The following is an 18511-nucleotide window of genomic DNA, read 5'->3' as shown; positions in this document are numbered from 1 at the left end:
TTATGAATGCAATTATTCCGTTCTAAGTGCAGGATTTTACACTTGTCCTTGTTGAAACTCATCTGATTTATTATGGACCATTTCTTCAACCTATTCAGATCATTATGGATTGTAACCCTTCTCCCTGGAGTATATGATGCAGCAGGGGTAGGCAAAGTTTTTGGCCAGAGCGCCGAAAACCCCCACAGTGCCTACCTTGGAAGGTGCTGGAGTGCCAGCATGCCAGAAAAAGAAAATGAGGGCAGGGAGTACATGGCAGGATGCCCTTCTTGTGCCCCTGCCCCCCAGCCCTGCTGCCCTGTGCCCCCCCCCAAAGCCCCTGTCCCCCAGCCCATGCTCTGTAGCTGTCAGCAGCTACCCAGGACCTAGGCCAGCTGCAAATATCTGCTGCCTCTCCGCCCCAGCCTCAGCTGCCTTCCAGCCCCAGACCTGGCCCTGGGCTCCGGAGAGGCAGCACATACTGGTAATGCTCCCTGCTGTGCTGCCCTTGCCACTTCTGCAAAGCAGCGCTGGAACCTGGCACAACAAGGTATGGCGTGGGGCGCAAAAAGCTACCTGCTTCCAGCTCTCTGCTGCCCTGCCACACCTCCTGTGTGCACAGGAGCAGCATGGGCAGCAGTGCAGGGTTGTGCCCCCTCTTGCTGCTGCCCCCACCTGCATGGGGGACAATGTGGCTGCACCAGCACCAGAAACTCAGGTAAGGCAGGGGAGAGGAAGGAGCATGGTGAAAAGCAGCCCCTCCCCCGGCCCGTGGCTGACACTCCCTTCTGCAGCCACTCGCAACCCGCGTGGGGCTGTCCTGAGCAGGCACAGGCAGCCCCACCTGGGCTGCAAGTGGCTGCAGTGCAGGGCCCTGGTCACAGGGTGGGCGAGGGGCCGCTTTTCCCGCACTCAGCACCAGCTGATAACCTGCCCCCGCTGCCAGCGTGGGCCCCGCACCGGCTCTGGGCTCACCCGTTGGGGCTGCGCACAGCAGCAGCAGCTGTGGTCCCCCAACTTGCTGTGCCAGGCAGTGTTTGCCACCGCTGCCTCTGTGCTGCCCAGCACACGAGCTCCAGGCGGGCAGCAGCAGCAAACACTGCATGGCGCGGCAAGCAGGGGGGACCGCAGCTGCTGCCACCGCAGCGCAGTCCCAAAGAGTGAGCCTGGAACTGGCACGGGGCCTAGGCCAGCAGCAGGGGCGGGTTACAAGCTGGTGCTGGGCGTGGGAAAAGCAACTCCTTACCCGCCCTGTGACTGGTGCCCCACGCTGCAGCCACTCGCAGCCTGCATGGGGCTGCCTGTGCCTGCTCACTTTTCCCTGCACTCCTTCCCTGTCCCCTCCTCCCCCCTTACCTGAGTTTCTGGTGCCAGTGCAGCCATATGGTCCCAGGCCACAAGTCTCTGCTGGGGCTCCCAGCTGTGGGGGTGGGGCTGGTCGGGCCTTGCTGTTGTGGGAGCCCACCGGGCTTCCCCTGGGTCCTATTGCCCCTGGTTCCTGTAATTTTTTACAGGAACCAAAGATAGATAAATATTAATTTTCTACATTTTTTTAGGGGCCCCACAGGCCGGATAGAGTGGCCTTGTGGGCTGGATTCAGCCCGTGGGCCATATTTTGCCCACCCCTAAGCTACCCAGAGTTGGGGCCAACTGCAGCCAGGAGGCTGCAAGCAGCTGCTGCCTCCCCGGCCCCAACGCGTGCTAAGGAAAATGGCCTTGTGTGCCATGCTCAGCACACGTGCCGGAGGTTGCCAACTCCTGCGATACAGCATCCAACTAGGTGTCATCTGCAAATTTGCCAGGTGTGTTGTTGAAGCTGTGATGATCCAGGAAATGTTTGGCAGGGTTTCAGAAGCAGGATCTGAAGAAAAGTGCTTTGTGCTTGAAAGCCTTTCAAATTTATTTCCCAAATATACATTTGGTCCAATAAAAGATGTCACTAAAAAACCCTTGCCTCTGCAATATACCATTGTGTTGTATTGTACATGGAAGAGAATATGCTGGAGGGAAAAAAAGTTGGGATGAAGGGATAACATTACAGAAGCTTTATAAAAAAACCCCCAAACTTGGCAACTGCTATGCTGTTAAATCAATAATAAACTGTATATTTATTTAGTCCTACCTGTAAATGAGGGAATGGTAATATGTGAATATAAGACCATTACTCAAGGTCTCCCTTTGTCTTTTGACGTTCAGGTACATGTCTCGAGTCCACGGCATGCATCCAAAAGAGACCACACGTCAACTGAGCTTAGCCGTCAAAGATGGTCTTATTGTTGAAACCCTGACTGTGGGGTGTAAGGGATCAAAAGCTGGTATTGAACAAGAAGGATATTGGTTGCCAGGAGATGAGATTGTGAGTATAATATGTATCAGAAATTAAATTTTCTACAATGTTGAAATGGAGCCTGTTTGCATTTCTATTAAGTTATTTATAGATGCTCTATTGGTGCTGTGTATGAGCAGTGAAGTAATGTTTCACAAGCTTAGTTTTACTATTCAGATATTTCACTGAAAAGCTTTTATTTAAAGTCCTCCTTATTCAGTAGAAATTCTTTCTTGTGGAGCTCTGCCTCTGCTATCATAAAATTCTGCCAATGGCCTTATAAAATGTTACTCAGTCACTACACACCCCTATGTAGCTTCACTTCTCCCGTGATCCTATGTGGAGACATTCATTGTAATGTTACTGGTATCACTTGGTCTCGTCTGACATCTTCAAATATCCAGAGAGATCCTTAAAGCAATACATCTCTTTAATAAGATTTTTTTTAAAGGGAGAGTTGATTGATGGTGTTTTACTCTGAATCTAAGGGAGAAAAAATGAGTCCCTCTAGTCCCTTTCAAGGAAAAGTTTTATTATATGTGTGTGCGCATACATACACATACACACACATCTATATATGTATGTGTATATAGGTGTATATGAATAACACAACAAGAGCTGTGTTTTCCGAGATGTTTAGAAGAAATCTGGCAGCCTATCAAGAACATTTTTAGTAAATTAGCTCTAGGCCTCCAAAAATTGCTTCAACAAACATATAAAGTGTATATTTAAATCCAATTAAATATGTTCAAAGCTACGTGAAGGCATTAAAATCATGTGTCCTCCATCCTTGTGTATGTGAAATGGAACACACTCAATGTCTGCTAACAGTGGTCCCTCTGAACTATTCCCATCGCAAACACTGCATTATTTTTGCAGTGAATGACAGTCTGAAAGTTAAACAGAGTAGGCTATTGTTTAAGATGGTAGAAATGCAAAATTTAATAGTATGAATAATGGAAAGTATTACACTTAAAATTATGCTATTTACGCTAACCTAAATTATGCTAACCCAAGTTTAATGCACTTTGTCACTGTTAAGGTGCTCTCTTTAATCTCATTAAACACTCTCAGGCTGGATTTTAAAGTACATATAAAACTTATTTTTGCTATTCCATTGCTAGGGGAAAAAAATAAAAAGCCTCACAAGTCTTAACATGTCATTTAAACAATGCTCACATTTCCCTTATTCCAGTAGCAACAGCTAACAGAAACTAGGTGCAGTCTTACACAGCCCCTTATGTGCAAGCTCATAACAAGTCAGTGGTGTTTCTTTCTCAGGCAGAGTCTTCATTGCATAGTGAATTCATAATATGTACACTCCAGGGAACTTTTCATGAGCCTAACTCAAGTGAGAGTGGCCACAGTACAGTATAATGTAGCCTCTGAAGAGTTAGGCTTTGGGCTGTAACCTACACAATTCAAGTTAAAAGCACAACTGTGTCCTTCCAGTTCAGTGTTTTATGTATGAATAGGACTTGAGTTAACTTTACAGTGAGGACAAGCCCAGAGAAATCATGATGGGAATATGCTGGTGCAAAAAGGAATGGTGTCATCATGAAGCAGAGTGTAAATGTTGGAGGAATAGTAAGCAAATAGCCAGGTAGCTATGTTGATTTCAGCACCATTCAAAACTGAGTCAGTAAAATGTGTTTTGGACAAACAGAATTTAAAAGCAGATCCTGTGTGCGACTTGACCACTCGGTTCGGCTGACATCACTAGGAACTGGCTTTGCTGAGCAGATGCCAGTATTATGTTTTAGAACCTGATCCAAAACCTATCAAAGTCATGGGAAGACTCTTAACAAATTCAATAGGCTTTGTAGGCACTTGGAATTGGTGATGAAAATTATTTTGTTGAGTTAACAAAGAAACTCATTGTCATACTGAAATCATTTGAGAAATCCTTTTAAATTTTAGAGGATTTAGGCCTAACGCCATCTTATAAGTAAGCTGAGAGTCAGAGGTGCTGAGTATCTATGCCAACTCATCTACTTGCCTAAGTATGAATAAGCTGTCTAACTGGCGGCAGCCAAAATGTTTGAACATGTTGGTCTTCTTACATAATGTGGACTGATCGCTTTTCATAATAATTTTTAATAAAACAGTTTATAAAGTAGCTGCTGTACATGGAAAATAATTATTGTTTGATAACCTGTGATATTAGTTGTCTGTGTGTGCAAAAATAAATTACTCTCTCCAGGAGACTTACATAGTGAACCATAATAAAGACGCTTTTAATAATGTCATATTATCTGAACAGTTAAAATTCTGTCGTATGCTTCAAAGTTCTGTCACAGGCTAATGTTCCACACCTTTAGGGTGAAGTGTGAAGTTCTGTGAAACTATATTAAGATTAGTCTTTAAGCAGATTTCAGTGCATTTAGAAACACTATTAGGCACTGTTAGAAGCTGCCAAGGTACAGGAGCCTGACACACCATGGGAAGGCTTTTTTCTTTAGTGGTAACTTTTTATGGTAATATCTAAAAAAGAAAATAGCTTGATAAAATGACAAAAACAAGAAAAAGTATAATTATAAAGATTTCTGAATAAAACTTTCAGTATAAAAGTGAAGCATGTTCACTTTTCTCCAATATTTTTATTACTAACAAACTTAAATTCCAAATTGATAAGAAAATATATTCAGTGGAGCACATTTGTAAAGGTGGAGTCCTACGAAAAATATTCTTGCAAAAGCAGTAATTGTGTTTGTAATGCCTCCGTTTGTCCAGTTTCCAGTTTGTTCACTTGGGTGGCAAATGTTGTAAGCACTAGGCAGTTATCAGTTTTTCAAAATGCATTCTCATATTACAGATATATGCAAATGCTTTTAAACAAAATGATTGAAGATCGTTTTCTCTTTTAGTTATTTGCCAGGAATTTAGTTTTAAACAATGTCTCTCATGCTACAGTCAGGATCATTAAAACCTAAGTCAGTGTAGTCAGTATAACTCCTTGCCTTGTTTTAGGCACTAATATTGTCCTCACCTTTTACAAAAGAAATTTGACCCTTAACCTCAGGTAACGATAATTTACTGGGCATCTCTAAGGCTTCATTTTGACTCTTTGCACAGCTTGTAGTGTCCGGGAAGCAAACCCGTAAATTTGTTTTAGTCCTAGACACAACAGGCCGAGTTAGGATTAGAGTGGTAAGATGCTAAATAGGTGTTATAAGGTTTGCACCTCTGTCTGATTCATAGCAGTGACTTGAATTTAGATGGGAACCTACCTGATATAGCCACTACCACCTCTCCTTCCATAGGCCCCTTATTAATCTAGGTCCTTATTTCCAACTATCCTTTGCTTTTATTTAGAAAATGCCCCAAACAAAACTCTTTTGGCACCAAAGAAATCCATTTCAGGTCTACCACAAATTAAATGATTTAATAATATTTTTGGTTTAGTGGCCAAACCAGAATTAATTATTTAGAATTATTTTTAATTCTTTTTAACAAAGCCAGATTTTCTTGTGTGGGGATTTATGAACCATTTTGGCACTGATTTAAATCCTTAAAAAGGATTCTAATGTTTCAGGTATTGTAGCATTTCCCAAACTTTTAATATCAGGGGCACAATTTTTTTTCTGGGTTAAAATTGGTCATACACTTCACTCTTACACTTGAAAAGATGTGCATGTGTGCCTGGATGTGTGTATGTGTGCATGCATGCATTTCAAAGATATTCCATTCCTCTGCCAGGAAATCATACCAGTGCTGAGGTGTAGTGTTCACAAAATGATACCAAATACATCTATGTTTAAGCAAAGGATTAGTCCCTGTAACAATGGGCACATCTGCTGCAGAACTGACTAATTAGCTCCGCAGTAAAACATCACCATCTAGAAGTACAAAGTATTAGACCACAGTAAATTAATTAACTCTGCTGTAGGATACTACTGGCAGACACAAATAGTATCCTATGGTGGAGCAATGTATGCCGCCTCAATTTACATGTACATGCTGACAGGGCTGGCTCGTGCCCTAGCCAGCCCCTCCCTAGCATATTGAACCAGGTCAGAGCAGACTCAGGCTAGCAGGCTGACTTCTGGGGCCCCCTGCCGTCTGGGGTTGCTCCACCCTGCCTCACTGTGCTGCAGTCCCAGGTGCACATGCAAACGCGGTGCCTGGAAGCAATAAACTCTGGTGTGAACTGCGTCAGAGTTTATTGCTTTACATTAGCAATCAGGACCTGTGGTAAAGGTGATACCTTGTATTAGACCAACTAGATTTTTGCAAAAAAAAAAATTCTTCAATTGCAAGCTTTTGGGCACAAACACCCTTCATCAGGCTTAGGAGAAAAGATTCAAAAGTTCTCCTGGGTAGAAATTGCTTTGAATTAATAGCATGTGTAGACGTGCCCAGTGGTTCTTAACCTTTTTAGCCTCTAGCTCCCCTTCTCCATAAATTTTCTGAATTCAGGGCACCCCAGTGGAAAATCACTGAGATTAGATAAGTGATTCCCAACTTTTTTAACCTCTAGGCCCCACCATATCTTTTCAAAATTTAGATCTATCTGGTGCCAATTAAGGGTGGAGGGGGCAGGACCTCACCCTGCTGTGCCTGGCCCTTTTCACTGTCCGTGTTCCCCACCAACCTCTAATCAAGGGCAGAGTATAAATGTTGGAGGAATAGTAAGCAAATAGCTCACAGCAGAGCATACTGCTGAGAGAGCTAGTGGGGCGGGTGGAGGTCTAACACAAGGGCTGCCTCGGAGGCAGAGAAGGGCAAGGGAAGGCAGCAGCAGATACAGCCCCCAGAGGAGCAGCTGCAGGCACTGCTGGAGTAGCTGGGACAGGCACAGGGTATCATACCAGGAAGGAAAGCATTAACCTCCTCATGTGGGGATCTCACAACATATTTCCCTCACTCTTTTGCAGCAAACCGTTTGAAAATCACTGAGTTAATGTAATAGAGAACGTGGCTGGCAAGGAAGTTCTTGGCAAAAGAGGATTAATGAATGTTCTCAAATATCAGTTGTCAGTTAAACAATGAATTTTGTTTATTCATATCCTGAAAAGCTAGTGATCTGGATCACCCCTGGTGCAAACCTGGTAAAATCAGAGGAATTACATCAGAGGTACCTTTTGGCTCTTTGACTGGAGATAAGGTCCTAAAAGCTGGTCTGCCATGCTTATTACGAGCAGACACTCCTTTTACTAACTTAAAGATGTTGTGATTTTTTTCTAAAGATGGATCTTACAGAGGTTATATATAATGCTTGAAATATTAACTCTTCTCTATAGGTAATCAGTTTTAGAAACACATAGAGTCATAGATAAGTAGGCATGGAAGGGACCTCCAGAGGTCTAGTCCAGCCCCCTGCCTGAGGCAGGATCATTCCTATGCAAATCATCCTATACAAATGGATATTTGTAATCTCTTTGCAAAACTACCAAGTCAGCCCTAACACAACACAAGACATAACACCCTAACCTGACAGAGATAAAGCAGGGAAACCACAGTGATCTGCTGCTGTAAGTTTTGTTAATATACATGCAAGAGGTCCCAAGAAGACAGCTGCACCCCCACTACAGAGGAAGACAAAAACCCCCAGAGTCTGTGCCAGTCTGATTGTGGGGTAAAATTTCTTTCTGACCCCAAATATGGCATTTGGTTTAATCCTGAGCAGAGAGGCAAGACCCTCTAGCCAGAAACCTCCGGTTAAAGTCCCAGCAAAAGTTTTGGCACACCTCAGTCAAAATCCCCATCCTTGGCTGCAACCAAAGCCTCTGATGAAGGCTTAAAAAAACTTCCCTGACACATAACAGAAAGGAGGTTGTGGGGGGTGCAGAATTCCCTCCCAGCCCCCTCTGCTCTTCCCAGCAGAGCCCAGAAGCATGGGAAATACTCATAGTAGAACATAGATCCTATGTTCTTAGATCACCCCTGACCATTGGGTGTCCAAATCTGGTCTTGGACACCTGCAGTGATGAAGAGCCCACAACTTCCATACGCAGTCTGTTCCACTGCCTCTCTGTTCCAACAGTGAGGAAGCGTGTCCTGATACCCAAACTAAACCTACTTTGCTGCAGCTCCAACTCATAGGTCCATATCTTATTCTCATTAGCAATACAGAAAAGGTGTTTCCCCTTCTCCTTACGGCAGCCCTTCAGGTATTTGCAGACTGCTATCACATCCCCTTCTAAGTGCCTTTTTCTCAAGATAAATATGTCTAGCTCCTTCAATCTTTCCTCGTATGACTTGCCTTCCAAGCCTTTGATCATTCTTGTTGCTCACCACTGGACCCTTTCTAACTTCTCCATGTCCTTTTTAAAATGTGAAACCCAAAACTGCACACAGGGTGAGTCTACACATGCACTTTAATGTGCATTAGCCTATTTTAATGCACACTAAAGCATCACAAAAAATGTGCTCTTTAGTTAATGCACATTAAAATAGGCTAATGCGCCTTTTCTAGCACCTCACAATAGAGGTACTAGATTTAATGGGCATTACCTAAAGTGCATTAATGAACACGTAGACGCTCCCACAGTAGTCGAAATTAGGCCTAACCAGTGCCAAGTAGACATGCAGTATTCTCGATTTAAAGAAAAAAATTCATAGTCATTCTCAATTTAAAGAAAAAATCAATTTATATTTATTCTTAAAACCAAATGATACTATTTTATCTAGAATGAAGTTGTTCTGTTAGGACAAATCAAGTTGACATACTAAACCAGTAACCACCGCACTCTTCACACTGGTTTTGAAATTGGCCTTGTAACAACAAACTTTGTTGCTAGTGTAAACCAGAAAGGCTCTATATTTGACTCTGTCTTTGCACTGTTTCTCTACCATTCAGATAGCAGTCGCAGGAATAAGGTGATGTTTGTGAGTCGTCATGCTTTAATAAAGAGCCAGTCGTGTTCACTTAATTGCTATCTCGAACAAATGGCGGCAGCTCCCTTGGCTGGCTAATTCTGGTTTTGTTTTTTATCCCTACTCTGAACATTCAGCCCCCCTGATACCTCCACATCGCTTTCCCTCAGACTCTTCCCTTGTAAGTATTTGTTAGTTTAGTACAGAGTTGGTGACAGTTCATTAGCCTTAGTATTGCCAGCATACATGAAAGCATAGCATTTTGCTCGTACACAATACGTACTGACTTGCTAACCTTTGTGGAGGTTTTATTGTATTTGAAATGAAGAGCGAAACACCATAGTTATATTTGGAAAATAATGGTACTTACTCAAAGTGACTCCAGATAACTTAGGGTCTGAAGTATGCCTGGACAAGCTCCATATCTTTGATCTTCTTCTGTTTTTCTTTACCAGTTTCTATGATCCAGTGCTGTAGCACTGCCAAGAGTTTAGAAATTTTGGAGACAGTTCTGAGGAAATCCCCAGAAGATTAAACCTTAGGCCAAAAGCTCAAGCCGATGGTCCACATACTTTGTTGCAAGGACCAACTTCTAAGAAAAGAGCACTGTGGTTGTGGTATAACCTGTTTAAAATGTCCTCGGATGGAGCAGATACCATCTTGCTTGCCAAGGTTATACAGATTGGTTCAGTTTTCCCATAGGGGGTCAGTATTGGCACCTTTTGAACTAGTTATGGCTCCTTGAACCTCCACAAATGTGTAAGTGATTCTAGCAACTGCTTTTCAGAGAGAGAGGGTCTTTGTAAGAAGACAAATGGACGCAGAAGGGGAGTGAGCCTGAAGATTTTTTCAGCAGTCTTTTTTAGACTCTTTCCTGAATAAACAGTTGTAATAGAGTTCTCTCATCCTAGGCCTAGGTTGAGTCAGGTAAGTGAGGTATTCTTCTGAAACTATGACTGTGAAAATGAAAGCTTAAGTCATCTCTGTGGTTCAGGCAGTCTTGATAACACTCAAGTGTGTTTTCAGTTGTGCAGGCCTTTTCTAGTTGCCAGTACCGTTATGCCCTTTGCTGCAGGCGTGTCATTTTTTATTTGTTTGCTATTTCTTTCAATGTGACCATTCAAATTTTGGCTCCATAGCCATTGGTCATATCAGTTCTAAGGTGCTCTGCATATTCTTGATTCCAGAACCACATTTCTTTCTACCTAATAGTTTCATTACCCTTACTGCATATTGGCCATGCCAGTTTTTGATAGATGGAGGGTGGTCTGCTGACCAGCTACCTGGAAGAATGATTTAGCATATTTACTCAAATATAAAATGACCCTGAATATAAGATGACCCCCACATAATTAAATTCTGTATATGGAAAATGTATGAAGCTGTTAACAGTTTTCCAGGTTTACAATCTAATTATTGGAGGTTTGCCTTGAATTTGTCCCCCTACCACTGTTACAGCAAGGAAAGTAATTCCCTGTTGTGGGGTGTCAGGTGGCCCCTTTCCCCCCTGCCCCATCCAACATCTTCTACTTGCAGCCCCTTCCCTCCAGTTTTGCTGTCAGACCCTGGTGCCTCTGAGCACATGAGAGTGAGGGGTAAATTTGAAAACATTGACTTTGAAATAAACATTCATGTAGGGTACCCATAGACTTGGTTCATTGAGAATTGATGCATTCTTTTTGAAAACTGCAGTAAGTTTTAGAACAGGGACCCCATAAACATGCTTTAAGCAGCACTTTTGTACTGACTTAAATATAGGACAAAATATGCATGATACTAATCCAAAGCCAAAAGGCTCATGAGAACCATATAGTTCATTAGACTGGGCCCTGGCAAAGTCAACAGTATTTCAAGCCATGGTGAACCCACAGCTCAGCATTGCTCAGTATGTGTGTGTACTCCAAGTACCCTCACAAAGGAGCCATGTGCTAATTAGTCACTTACTCATGACTGGAACTGGGTGTTCTTGTTAGGAGTCCTGGGATCCTCCAAAAAATGATATGCAGACGAGGCACAGGGCAACCTAGTCCAGCTCCACCTCATGGAGAGCTGGGCCACGCTAATCATATGCAACAGCCTGAAAGATGGGGCAACAGAGGCTGAACTCTTTGGGGTCCCATTTGGTGATATTTGCCATTTAAGGATGGTGAAGGAACAGGAATCATTGGAAATGGTAAAGAAAGGCACAGATCCCTGTGGGAGTGAAGAGGAAGTAAAAATATATTCAGTGTAGTGGCTTACCATGACTTGAAAAAGAGTCAGCACTGAGGGGGACTGGGCTTAATGAGCACTACCATATATCTTGTTCAGATGGGCTGTATTAACCTTTCCTTGTAGTAGGTTCCCATCAGTATGTTTGCCCAATACAGGCCATGTGTTCCATAGTTGTGTTCAGTGTTGGCTGCATGTAATCAGCTTCGTAGTTAGTTTCCATTACAACTGAGTTCCCATTACATAGTTTCCATTCTATTGAACCCGTGACTTTTATTAGGAGTTTAATAAGAGAGAATTACTTAATAAGGTTTCCTTGTATGTGCATATAAGACATGGAACGTTTTCCCCCCATACTGATTGTGGGGGGAAAACCTTGTGGTATATTCAAGTAAAAATGATGATTTAGTATGCACTCACCATCAGAGGACATGAGAAAAAGCTTGTCACCCAAGCCTTAACAGAGTCTTTTTGTTTGTTGAAAGGAATTTTGTATTCCTTTTAGCCATCCACATTGCCTAGAATCTAAAGTCCTAGATGAAATGGACAAATTCAGCCAAGGCAATAGCATCTGCCATGGTTGGCATTTCTCCAGCATTGTAGCCAACTGGTAAACCTTTGGACAAAAACTTTCCAGAAAGTCTCCTAGTTCAATGGAAAGCTAGAGATGCTCTTTCCATTTGATGACTTGCTAACTCCAGGGATGTATGTGATCTCTCCTCCTTGAAAGTTCAACCTACTGCTTATCTTTTATCTCCTGTTTGGCAAAACTGTTCAAAACACTGCAAGATTCAGACCAAATATGGCTCAAGATGTCTGGAGTCTGAAACCGCTGAATTTCTAAATCATTCTCTCTGGCTTCCCATCTTCCTTGGCAGGCCACAGCTCAGTTCTTCAGGAAATTTTTAGCTGATCCAGAGTGCCTGAAAAGTAAGGAATTTTCTCCACAAATGACTTGCATGCTTTTGCAAGTGTTCAAGTACTTTCTGAACCTGGAGCATTTTTGTGGATTTATGCAAATGCAGACAATTCATAGGTTCATAGGGCTTGAAGGGATCTCATAAGGTCACCTAGTCTAGCCCGCTTTCCAAGGTAGGATCTTCCCTGACTAAACCATCCTAGTCAATTGTTTGTCTGACGTGTTCCTGAAAATTTCCAGGGATGGAGTTTCCACAGCCAGCCTCTGTTCCAATGCTTGACCAGATCATAGTAAGAAAGTTCTTCCTAATCTTACTTAAGTTCTTCCTAATCAACTTAAATTTCCTGTGCTGAAGTTTGAGACCATTGCTTGTAACTCTGTCACCTGTGGCCACAGATGTCAAATCCTTTAACTCCTTGTATATCAGCCATTTACTTACCTAAAAAAGTAATGTGGAATACTGTGAATTCTTACCTGAGTGACAAATTTAAGAATAGTTTAACAGTTAAAGCCAAAAACCCTACTGCCTTTTGAGCACATGGGATCTTATCATGTAACTGTACTTGACTCAGTGAACCTTCCTAACTCTTGAGAGAGGTCTCAAGTTAGTTCTTCAACCTTAAAAATTTTAATTTTCATAGATTTTCATAGACATTAGGGCTTGAAGGGACCTTGGAAGATCGAGTCCAGCCCCCTGCCTCAGGGGCAGGAAGTCAGCTGGGGTTGCAGGATCCCAGCAAGATAAATGTCCATTTGACTCTTAAAGGAGTCCAGAGTAGGTCTGGACCACCTCTGGCGGCAGTCGGTTCCAAGTCATGGGGGCTCAGACTGTAAAGTTCTTCCTTATGTCCAGCCTGAAATGGTCTTGGAGAAGTTTGTGACCATTTGACCTTGTCATCCCATGGGGCACTCTGGTGAACAGGCGTTCCCCCAGATCCTGATGTACACCCCTTATATACTTACAGGCAGCCACCAGGTCCCCCTTGAGCCTGTGCTTTTCCAGGCTGAAGAGTCCTGTAGCTCTCAGCCTGTCATCATAAAGCCTGTTTTCCTGCCCTCTGATCATGTGTGTGGCTCTCCTCTGGACACTCTCAAGCTTCTCCACATCCTTTTTAAATTGTGGAGCTCAGAATTGGATACAGTACTCCAATTGCGGCCTCACCAAGGCCAAGTACAGCGGGAGGATTACATCCTGCGATTTGCTAGAGAAGCATCTATGGATTCAAGCCAGAGTTTTGCTCGCTTTGCCAGCTGCAACATCACATTGGTGTCTTATATTCATCATGTGGTCAGTCATGACCCCTAAGTCCCTTTCGGCCATGGTGATAACAGGCGTAGCACTGCCAAGCCTATAAGCATGCTGTGGGTTTTTCTTCCCAAGGTGGAGTACCTTGCATTTTTTGGAGCTGAAGGCCATCAGGTTTTCATCCGCCCATTTTCCAAGCCTGTCAAGGTTCACCATTCTGTCCTCAGGTGTGGATGCTTTACCCCAAAGTTTGGTGTCATCAGTGAATTTGACCAGTCTGCTCCTGACACCAATGTCCACATCATTAATGAAGATGTTGAAATCTTCAACTATTTACTGTGGCAGGAATGTGTTATTATATGGAGCCATCCTGTACAGGGATCCTTACTTGGCTTTTCATCATGACACTATTAAGCAAGGAATAAGCCTGTTCTCTGTTTCTGTTTCAATTTTTCCTACTTCCCATTTGTTGTTTTTTTTTGTTCATTCCACAATATAAGAAAGTAAGTGCTTGCGTGTACTGAATACTGCATACCGGAAAGGGCCTTATGTATCTTAACACAATAGAAGTTTAGGAAAAATTCAACAGCTTCTGAAGCTTTGGTGCCGTATTGGATTTGAGTCTGTGTTTATGTTTGGAGATTCTTTCTTCTATCAAGGATCTTTCTAACTGGTCACCTCCACCCCATAGGTGGAAAAAGAGGATGCTTTCTCTTCAAAACTGTGTAAAACAGTCTCCAGAACATCTTGTCTGTGCTCTCTCAGAAGAGAGCTTTGGCAACTCTACTTTTAATACTTTAATCTAGTATGCTAGAGTTTTAGTCTCATTTTTTTCCTGATACTTGTAACAACTTAGCAGTGTTGATGAAGTTCTCATGTTTTACAGGATGTTAGTACTGACTTAAGAGCTGGAAAATGATAATTTACTTGCTAATTTGAGGGTAAATTTTTCACATTGGTGCACAAAAAATTAACTATATGGTTTCTATTGACTGTCATGTAGCTCAGTCCTTTATGAACCTCTTTTGAAAATGTGCATCATAGTTTATTCCATGGTTTTCAAGCCCAGAAACACCCTACTGCTTTTTTTTTTTAGTATGGATCTGGAGTTCCACGTGTCAACTGAAAACTATGAGCCAGATTCTGTTCCATCTGTTAGACACATAAGTGGATGTAGGCACCTAAGTGTGACCCTATTCCACCTTGCTTGAGTCCCTGAAAATAGTTAATAATAAGTTACTAACTGCTGCTTTTTTATAACTAAATCTTAAAAGTAAGATTATGATGTATTACAAAAGTCGATACATTGCTTCCTTGTCAGGGACTTGAACAGGATAGAATAGAATTGCACTTGGTTATTCACGCCACTTAAACACCCAATAGGTGGAAGAGAATCTGGCCCTAGGTATCTTAATAATGTGTTGTGAAACCTCAGTGAAGTTGGTGAGCATAACAACTACCTTTGTTCTAGATAAATGTGAACAGACAGTAAAATTCCCTTATATTACAGTAGCTGAAACAATAGGAGGCAGCATCTACAACACAAACTATATGAAAGATGGGTTAGGGATCTGAACTATATGAGCAAGGAGCTTAATAAGGGCTAAAAGTGTGTGTGTGTATGTGTAAGGGGGGTGGGAACGGGACTGGGTATTGTTTGAAGGAACTGGGTTTATGAGAGAGAAAGAAGAAGCAGCAACACCACAGAAATGCACAGAGGAGATAACAAAGAAACTCCAGGTAAGCATTTGTAGTATTATTCTGAAGTGGGGAGGAGAGTGGCAAAAGTGCTCTTTAAGGTAGTGTGCTGGCTGTAACGAGGCTTAGAACTATGAAGAAAAAACCCGTCCTTGGCAACTTGATTCCTAGATGTTCAGGGGAACAAAGCTATATGTATATGTTTAGAAAACTAAACAGGGTTGCATCAAAGGCAGCCCTTAATCCATTATTCATTTCTTTTTCTAATGGAAGCAACCTCATTTTGGCAGACTGATTGGTTCAGAAGTAGTAATTCTGGTGGCAAGCATTACAATCCAGTTTCTAAAGAGAGTGAATTGTGAGCTGGATTCTGTTGAACCCTCCTGGAACAAACAATGAAGGTGTTTGCAGAAATCAAACAGGGCCAAAGGAATGAAAACAGAGCCAGAAGGACTCAAAACAAGACTGGAAGGCTTCACAAAAGGAATTTAAAGCAGCATCTGATGGTTTCCCAAGAAAGGTTTAAGAGAAGGCAGGCAGGGAACGGGCCATTACAAAGTGACTGGAGAGACTGGGCAGCTCAGCTAACCTTCGTCTTGGAATGGCAAGACAGATCAACGGGGTGACCAGCAACTCAGCTGCAATGCACCAAAATGTTTTCTGTGGAGTTGGGAAGGGCAGGAAAGCTTTGGTCAACTTGAAACTTCTTAACAGAGGTGACAGAGACATAAATTATGTTGAGAAGCTGTGAAATTATCTTGAGAAGAAAATCAAAGAGTCACAGACCACTGTGGAAGTCAGCCAGATGAGAAACAGGGCCAGCCAGAGGATGTGGGTAAGTCCAGACATTCACAATGGCTTTCTCTACTTTATTCGTAAAAGGTAGAAAGGAGAGGGAAAGAGACTTCATCTAATTTTGCAGAAGTCCTGAGTAGATTTATGTTATTTGATATAATTTCAAATGCTTCCAGGACAAACTGGCAATAGATCAATACACAGATGCACGGCTGGACCTGGATTTGTAGCTCAACCTCAAGAAAGGAAGTAAAAGACACTTGGAGCGGTTGTGGAATTTGCCTTGAAACTTGAGTCATTCCTTGCAGCAGGGTAAGAAGAGAAGAGAAAGCAACAAAGGAGGTAGAAGATGATTATGTGCTTTATAAATGCTCGTTTTTTGGAATGAGCAAAAGGTAACTCTGATTTGTATAAGAAGAGAAATTGGCAGTAATGCAAACATGCAGGGAGGCTGATGTGGTGAAAACATTGAACGTGGAAAGGAGGACTGTTGGATATAATAAGGCTGGCCAGGATGTAGAGCATCCCTTTTATCTAATGAAAGCTAAAGGGTCAAAGTTTTGGAGATGCAAGGGTCATTCCACAGTTTTTCTTAAGGTTTGGGCAGTATATAGGGGTTTTGCTATTGGTTACATAAAAGGATCTGTGAAATGCATAGAAGTTGTGGACACTGAGTCAGATATAACATTTATTAGATGGACATACTCAAAACTCTAGGAAGTAGGGGATCCAAATTGGCTTTAAACAGGGACATGCCTGGGGAACCAGTACCCATCTAAAAATTCAGAAGATTAGTTTTGAACTTTGGACAATTGGAATTTTATCAAGGAGACTGTGTAGCAGATGAGCTAATACTTGGTTTGGATTTCATTATAGCTAATTAAATCCATGAGTTGATAAATGTCAGGAAAACTGTATTATAGATTCAGTCAGTGGAAATTTCCTTTAAAGATATGGCCCAGTGAAGCAAATGTTTTGTGTGCAATTGATTTACAATGAACAATGTGCCTCACCTTCAGAGGCAGCAGCATATAGGAGCTTTCCAGCAGAGAAATTATGGGGACTAGTGAGACTTAATTTGAGACAAGGTCTCCAGAATTTTAGCTGCAAAAGTCTTAGATCTGAAATCAGAGTTAGATCCATGTTCATTTGCTGAATATTTCAGGTAAACAACAAATAATAAAATGTGAACCACGGGATCTAGTAACTGCTGGTATAGATTGAAACAACAAGGGGGAAAGGTGAGTTCCAAGAGTTTCTGTTGGACCTGTTTCAGGGCAGTTTGATAAAACCTGAATTTTTCATGTCAGGGGGGTTTGCAGCCTGAACTAAAGCAGTTTTGCTTAGTTTCTTGCTGTGGCTTTTGCTTCAATGAGTGCCACTTCTCCGCTCAGGTGGAGCCACACAATGGTCCTGCAGAGCTGATTGCAGAAGTGTGGTTCCCTTTGAAATAACAGCTGTAGCAAACACATGATGGACCTCCATGATCTTTCACAGCTGTTTGCTACAGCTGCATATACCCCCTGCCTAATTCACAAACCCTCAACCTTGCACAGGATCCAAACTTACCCTTGCAAAGAGTCCAGATTCATGTCAGTGAATCTGAAACCCTACACTTCAGCGGAGAATGACAGAACAGTCTAGGTGACTTTCTGATAAGGAATGAGTAGTTCTGATCCAACACAAGATTGATACTGTGGAAAAACATTAAACAGCCAGTCACCATATACCAGTAACAAAGGTGGAAGAAGGCCATTGAGAAAATCCATCAGGAAGACATAATCATACCTTCAGCCAGTTCTTGAGCCATTATAGTTTTGGTTAAGAAAAAACTTACGGCAGTACGATATTCTATGTAGGCTGTAGTGAACTTAATTAAATTATTTCACATGTTTTTTATCCAGTACTATGAACGGATGATGCTTTGGATACTGTAGTACAAGGATAGCTAACCTGTGGCCCAAGTGGCAAGGGTAGCCTATATGAGTGGCATGCAACAGACTGGGGAGAAGACAGGCAGCACAGTGGCAGATTGGGCAACAAATAGAAATCAGAGCAGCAGATCAGGCATAGGAAGGAGGGTGTGGGGCTAAATTGTGGCATGCCTGCCAAAAAGGTTAACCCCTACTGCTATATAGATTCGGGCTGCTTTTTCACACCAGGTATTAAAAGCACTTTTAGTACTGGCCATTGCAACAGGATCCAAAGGACAGGAGAAAAACTAATTTTGCAGAAAAAGCAAGTCCATGAAACTTTGGGTGGTGGCTGACACATTCTGTTGTGCATCTTTTTCATTTGAGAGGCTAGTGGAGAAGGAATTGAATGGCATGTCTGTCTCAATGTACTTGTTATTCCAAAATGATATCCTTTTTGTGCTGGCTCCTTTGAGTAGAACCTGTCGCATTTACAAATGGCCTTTGGTAAGCCTCAAGTTGTTAATTGAAACTGAACCTAAAGAAATCTGGGTTATTTCAAACAAGAGGCAATTTAGCTTGGGCACATCATCCATTGGGGGGAG

The 18511-nt window shown here is 42.3% G+C and overlaps 1 protein-coding gene across 8 annotated transcripts in view; it reads left to right on the top strand.

The window, feature by feature from the left end:
* The window catches only part of ZMYND11 (zinc finger MYND-type containing 11), a 165182-nt gene that overhangs the window by 103122 nt on the left and 43549 nt on the right, over positions 1–18511 (top strand). For all 8 annotated transcript variants that reach the window (XM_019498704.2, XM_014609014.3, XM_014609016.3 and 5 more), the window contains one exon: positions 2176–2335. In XM_019498704.2, coding sequence (XP_019354249.1) covers positions 2176–2335 — 160 coding nt within the window. The remainder of the gene's footprint in view (positions 1–2175; positions 2336–18511) is intronic.

This window comes from Alligator mississippiensis, chromosome 5, assembly GCF_030867095.1.
Source record: "Alligator mississippiensis isolate rAllMis1 chromosome 5, rAllMis1, whole genome shotgun sequence".
In the NCBI taxonomy this organism is placed as follows: domain Eukaryota; kingdom Metazoa; phylum Chordata; order Crocodylia; family Alligatoridae; genus Alligator; species Alligator mississippiensis.
The sequence above is the reverse complement of the archived record's forward strand: the minus strand, read 5'-3'. Positions and strand labels throughout refer to the sequence as shown.